Source organism: Etheostoma spectabile, unplaced genomic scaffold, assembly GCF_008692095.1.
Source record: "Etheostoma spectabile isolate EspeVRDwgs_2016 unplaced genomic scaffold, UIUC_Espe_1.0 scaffold351, whole genome shotgun sequence".
Taxonomy (NCBI): domain Eukaryota; kingdom Metazoa; phylum Chordata; class Actinopteri; order Perciformes; family Percidae; genus Etheostoma; species Etheostoma spectabile.
In genome coordinates this window covers 54,665-61,535 of record NW_022605590.1, presented here as the reverse complement: position 1 = coordinate 61,535, position 6,871 = coordinate 54,665, and the positions used below count along the sequence as shown (strand labels likewise).

General features: G+C 41.4%; 1 protein-coding gene across 1 annotated transcript in view; it reads left to right on the top strand.

Annotated features, from left to right (window-relative positions):
* Nucleotides 1–6,871, top strand: part of LOC116686301 (A-kinase anchor protein 6) — a 123,142-nt gene that overhangs the window by 65,809 nt on the left and 50,462 nt on the right. Inside the window, exon 20 of the mRNA XM_032511276.1 lies at nucleotides 4,306–4,429. Coding sequence (XP_032367167.1) covers nucleotides 4,306–4,429 — 124 coding nt within the window. The remainder of the gene's footprint in view (nucleotides 1–4,305; nucleotides 4,430–6,871) is intronic.

Sequence of the window (6,871 nt, the reverse complement as noted above, 5' to 3'; positions counted from 1 at the left end):
GCTCCTCACAAGTTAAATAAATAATCAGTTCACTACTTCCCTTGAATTTGGGTGTTTTTTGTCAATTTGATAGTATTTGGAGACAAAAAATAATTTCTGATAAAAGAAGTTCTTGTGTGGGACAAATGTCAAAAAATGTCAAAGACAAATGTCAATAAAAGTGAATAAAATGTGAACGAATGTGAAAAAAAGTGACAAATATGTGAAAAAAGTGACCAAAAAAAAAGCTTTAAAAATTTGGAGAAAACCCACGAAAATTTCAAAAGGCTCTGAAAAAGTCGACAAATGTTGAAAAAGCGACAAAACATCGGGGAAAAGACAAAAGTGTCAAAAAAAGACGACATTAAATTTTGACTCGGACAAACTAAAATTTGCAGGTTGGCGGGAACGCAACACACGAGGGTTAAAGTGCAAAATAAAATAAACGTATTATTGTTATTATTTATGGGGAATTTTCCCAGTTAGAAAGTGCTGCTACGCTCCGTCACGGTCGGTCTCCGGCTGCAATGACGGACACATCTGGAGACCCGGATGTGCCGACCAATCAGAGCGGACTAAAACCAGAGCGGGCATAAGGTGCTGTGAGAAACACGGGTTGTCTCCTCAGTTAGTTCCTCACATGAGGAATTTAACAGGCTGTGTGCGTGCAGACACACGACCTCCTGCTCCCGTTACACATCTCCAGTCTTTATCCTTTTGTGTTATGTCTCTAAAATGACTTGAAACACTTCTTTCTTCTTCTCCTCCTCTGATCTCCTCTCTCTTGGAGCGTTAACGCCTCCTTTGACCTTCACCTCGCTTTCAAGAATTGACATTTCCCTTCCCCTTTTATTTCCTTCTTCCCCTCCATCTCTCCTCCACGACTGAAGCTTTCAGCTCCCCTCTTTAAGCCGTCTCCTCTGCTCCTCTTCAGGAGTGAAGTGGGCTCAAATCAATACTGGATCAGGTGCTGGATTCTCCCGATCTCCTCGCATTTATTTTAGTATTTAGCTCTTAGTAAACAGGAACATAAAGATGATTTACCTTCTGTTGCTGACTCCCTTTGAGTCACATCAGTGAGTTTCAGTTGCGGATCCGCTCCCAACTCTCAGCTGTTCACTGCCACCGGACGTCCACCATTACTCCCTCTAAACCCTGGACTGGATTTCGGACTGACTGACTGACTGACTGACTGACTGACTGACTGACTGACTGACTGACTGACTGATTAGACTTAGACTTAGACTTAGACTTCTCTTTATTGATCCTTTTGGGATGACTCCCGCGAGGAAATTAAAAGTTCCAGCAGCAGTTTTAGCAAGAAAAAAATAAATAAAAAATAGATAAAAAAGACAGTATAAAGACGACAAAATAACAACAATAATAATAATAACAACAACAACAATAAGAACAGTCGTCAATTAAACAAAGAAAAGACCGTAAATTATTATTAAAGTGTCAGTGTTGAGTCCAGTGTTAAAGTGACCAGGTGTGAAATTTAATCCGGGGGGGGGAGGGAAGTATGTGTGTGTGTGTGTGTTGTGTGTGTGTGTGTGTGTGTATTATGTGTGTGTGTGGATATCTGTGTGTGTGTGTGGTGTTGGGTGTGGGTGTGTGTGTGGTGGTATGTATGTATGTATAATGTATGGTGTGGTGTATATCTGTGGTGTGTGTTGTATGTATGTATGTATGTATATGTGTGTGTGTGTTGTGTGGTGTTGTGTGTGTGTGTTGTGGTATGTAGTATGTATGCATCGTGTGGGATGTTGCATGGATTTTGTAGTAGTATGTCTGTGTGTGTATTTCTGTGTGTGAGTTTGTGGTGGTGTGTGGGTGTGGGTGTGTGTGTATGTATATGTATGTATGTCTGTCTGTCTGTCTGTCTGTATGTATGTATATCTGTGTGTGTGTATATCTGTGTGTGTGTGTGTGTATGTATTGTCCTCTCTGCCCTACTTCCTCCTCCCCCCTAGTGATTAGACTAAAAGTCTGTACGTTTTAATTTTTACTTTACATGAAATGTCGTTACTTTCCGCCATGAGACCAAATGATTTGTTCCTGTTCTACTCCACAAACTCAGCTATAAGAAAACCAGAGGTGGAGTTTTTCGTTGGATTTTTGTGGACTTTCTTATTTTTGGCATTATCGGACAATGCAATTATTTAGTGGGACTTTTCCGAGTGTTTTACTTAACGTTTTTCTGTTTAAATACATGAACATTTGATTGGAATTGGAGTATTGAATTGTGTGTGTGGTTCTGCTGGGTTTTATCTTTTCGTTTGTTTTAGGGTGTGCATTTTCATATGTGCACGCTTGTGTGGTTTTGATCTTTATCCTAAAAAAAAAAAAACACAACAAATATACACCTTTAACTGGACTAAGACTATCTTCGGTGTCAGGAGAGACCTGGCACCCCTTGACCATTTAAAAACAAAACCATCAAAGACAAACTGTCACAATGAGTCAGTTTTTAGCTCTAAAAGTCCCCCTCTCGGCCACTAGATGGCAGTAACTGTCCACCGAGCAACGAGCACTCTATACCCCCCCCCCCCCCCCCCCCCCCCCCCCCCCCCCCCCGTTGTTTTCCCTCTCTTCTTCATGTCCTCCGTCCATCCGTCCGTCTGTGTGCTCTTACGAAGGGCAACCTGCCAGCGATGGAGACGTTCATGTCCAACTCTCTGCTGTCATTTACACCACTCTATCTATCTCTCTTTGTATCTCTCTCATCTTCATCTCTTTCTCTCTTTTATATCTCTGTCTGTCTCCACCTTTCATTTCAGCTGATTTGCTTTATTGACATACATTAAAAAAAACCAAAAACATGTCCAAGCCAAAGCAGTTTGCATAAGATTCATAAACACATCACACATTAAAACCATTCAAATAGATGTCTTTCTCTCTTATGCTTCTTATTTTCTCTCTCTTGTTTTCTCTCCACCTTTATTTCCATTGTCCATCTCTTTCTCTTGCGTGCATATCTTTTGTTTTCTTTTTCTATCTTACCTCCGATCTCATTTCTCTCTTTTTAAGTAGCTGCTATTCTTTTTTCACCTCTCATCACCTCTCTTTTCCTCCTCTTTTCCATTTGTTTTTGGATTTGTCTGTTGCCAACATTTTCCCCTGTCCATGTCTCTAACTGTCCCTTGTTTGTTTTTTCTTTGACTCTCGTCTTTCATCATCTATTTTTCAGCCTTGTTTTCCTTTTTCCTCCATGTTTTTCCTCCTCTCTCATCCTCTTTCAAGTTGCTGCTTTTCCTCTTATTTTGGCCTTTTATATCGCATACATAGCAATATGTTTAAAATCGCAATAATATTGTATCGTGGCACAAGTATCGGGGGGCATCGGCTGATCCCCCCCCCCCCCCCCCCATACCCTACATTTCTTACTTTCTTTTTTGTATTTGTATTTCTTTAATTCTTTTCTGGATTTGTCTGGGTGTTTTTTCTTCGACTCTCGTCTTTCATCATCTATTTTTCAGCCTTGTTTTCCTTTTTCCTCCATGTTTATCCTCCTATCTCATCCTCTTTTTAAGAAGCTGCTTTTCCTCTTATTTTGTCCCTTTTTCTATCGCATCTATTGCAATATGTTTAAAATCGTAATCATATTGATTCCCACCCCTACACCTGACATTTCTTACTTTTCCTTTTTTGTATTTGTATTTCTTCATTTCTTTTCTGGATTTGTCTGTGTGTTTTTTTCTTTGACTCTCGTCTTTCATCATCTATTTTTCCTCCTTTTTCATTCGTCCCCTCCACTCTCTCTCTCCCTTTTTTTTGTGTGTGTCCACTTTTCACCATGTTTCACTCTCCTCCTTTCTTTCCCTCCCCCTGTCCCTGGCTCTGTCTTTGTCCTCCCTCATCCCTCTGTATTTACCCTAATGTGTGTTTACCTGTTACGTCCTGCGGGTCTCGTTTTTGTTCTCATTCTGTCCTTGAATTAATTCATCACCGTCCAGCCGCTCCCCCTCTCCTCTCCTCTCCTCTCCACTGTTTTTTATCCTTTTCTTATCCTCTCCTCCTTCCAATCTGTTGCTTCCCCCCCCCCCTTCTTCTCTCTCCCTGTGGAATGCCATTACCTGTTTGATTTCTTTCCTACCCTGTTTTTTTTGTTTTTCCCTCGACTCGCCAACTCTATTTCATGTTATACTCTTTCTGCCATTCTCTCCATCCTCTGCAGTGTTTTAAATGTGTGTGTGTGTGTCTGTGTATGTGTGTGTTGTGATTTGATGTGACTCCAGCATGTTTATTCATGCTGTAATATTGTCGTCTTCTTCTTCTGTAAATCGTCTCTCTGCCTCTCTCTCTCTCTCTCTCTCTCGTCCCCAGTGTTTCGTTGCAACAGTTGGACGGGTTCATCTCCTGGCTGCAGGAGGCGCTGGACAGCACCGACAACTGGACGCAGCCCAGACAGGACCTGGACAGCCTGAGGGTGTACCTGGACACACACCTGGTGAGAGCACACACACACACACACACACGCACACACACACACACACACACACACACACGCACACATGCGCACACACACAAACCCTGGTGGAGATTCTCCACTTACAGCAACACTCACAAACCTGCTCTGTTTTCCCGTTTAGAAACTAGATTTTTTTTTGTCTTTACACGCGGCAACTTGTCTGGGTCTGAAGGATATGTCAGATCGTAAATATTGAACATTTTGAATATTTGTGATTTAAAAGCGGGCGGCCAGAATGAACTCATGTAAGAAACACTCCTTACTAGGTTTGCACAATATAATATCCTATTATATAATATATATAATATAATTTGTATCGTTATCGCGGTATCATCCGCTGCGATAAACGCATCTCGAAAGCCGCTCGGAGATTTTAGAAAACTGCACTTTAATATTGTTTAAAATGTCGTTCTTTTTCGCCTTTTACATCCAAGTCGATGTTCAATTTGTTCAATAAAAGAATGTGGGAAAAAAATAATTCTTTCATTTGTTTGGAATTCAACAAGCAGTTTGTTATTACTGAATACTGAGTACGCTAATATCTGTTTATTGATTGCACCTAATAACGTTTACGCATATTTTCCTCCTATTCTGCAACCCCGTATTTATAACATACCTCCCAGCACAGGGAAATCTGGCGAGATAATCTTTATAATCATTTTTAAAAAATGAAGGGGGGGGGGGGATTTGAGCCCAAAGTCGGCTCAATATTTCTGCGGCTTGACGAAAGTTATCAAATAAACGTGGTGGAGTCAAATATACTTCAAAAAGTAATGTTTTCCTCTGCGATGTAGGAGTCTAAAGTGGCATACAGTGGGAATACTCAAGGTACAATTTTAGAGTACATGTGCCGTGATGTTGGGAGGTCAAAGGTCAGCGGGAACAGCATCCCGCTGCCTCGGAGCAATGATTTTACAGAGAGAGGCATGATGGGAAAATAACACGGAGCTGAGGCATGAACACAAGCTGACTCTCATTTCATCTTCACTGCTTTCATCCTGATTTCTCCTCTTGTGTTTCATTTGTTCTCATCTGCATCTCCTTCTCTTCCTCCGTCTGTTTCTCCGTCTCCGCTCCACCTTTCTCTCTTCCTCCCGCCATTTCATCCGTTTATTTTCTCACCATCTGCTCTCCTCTTTGTCTCATTTTTATCTCTCTGCCTGCTTTTATTTATTCTGCAAAACAGGAAACAAATCAAATAACTCTCCCTGTGTTTCTCTAATTTGCACACACACACATCCTCTAAAACAACCAGGCGCCTATAGATCAACACACACACACACACACACACACACACACACACGCACACATACACACACACATACATAGCTGTGAAGCACTTTGGCAATTACTCACACTCTTTATGGCAAACATATGGCATATGGGCTAGACACACACACACACACACACATACACACACACACATAGAGCAGTGCTCCTCAAAAATGCATTCAAGAGTATAAGGAAATGAGACATAAACACACAAACACACACGCACAAACACACACACATAGACATCACATATGAATGTGAAAACCAACTGATGCACAATGCTAAGTCTGTACCACTCTCACACACACACACACACACACACAACACCACACACACCACACACACAACACCACCGACACACACAGACACAACAAAGATTGGATTGCATAGAAGCGTATAAACGCATACAAAATGCACAGTAGTTAGCATGTGTTTAAGCAAACCCACACACACACACACACACACACACACACACACACACACAACACACACACTGTGGTGGTATTTGCATACATTTGCATGTTCCTAGACAGATTTCCAAATCAGGATCACCATACCCGTCCCTGAAGAAAAGCGCGCACACACACACACACACACACACACCAAGTTTTCTTATCCAGATATTTATTTCTGCTGTGTGTGTGTGTGTGTGTGTGTGTGTGTGTGTGTGTGTGTGTGTGTGTTTACACGTGTTGACTTTGTTGTGGGTGCCAGCCGTGCTAACGTTAGCGGCGGTTAGCTTCAATTAGAATCCCTGGCTCTTAATTGGCGCGTCTCGTTGAATAAAGCAAAAAGAGGATGAAAAAGCATTGCTAATAGGACTTTGAACTGCTGCACTGTTGATAGCGGGTTCGCTAACTGTTTGTGTGTGTGTCTGTGTCGATAGTCACACTTACACTTTGAAGTCATTAATGTCTGTTTGGGTGTATTGTTTTTGTTTGATTAGTGGAAAAGAGCCAGGTATCTCTTTGTTTGTCTCCAGATCTGTCTCTGTTTGTGTCTCTTTATCATGCTCTCTCCAACCCTGTCTCTCACAAAATGTGCTTTACATTTTACTCATCTGCGTTGCAGGAGAACTTTTTGAGGAAATTTGACCGCAGACTAAATAGACAATTCAATTTTATTTATAGTATCAGTTCATAACAAGAG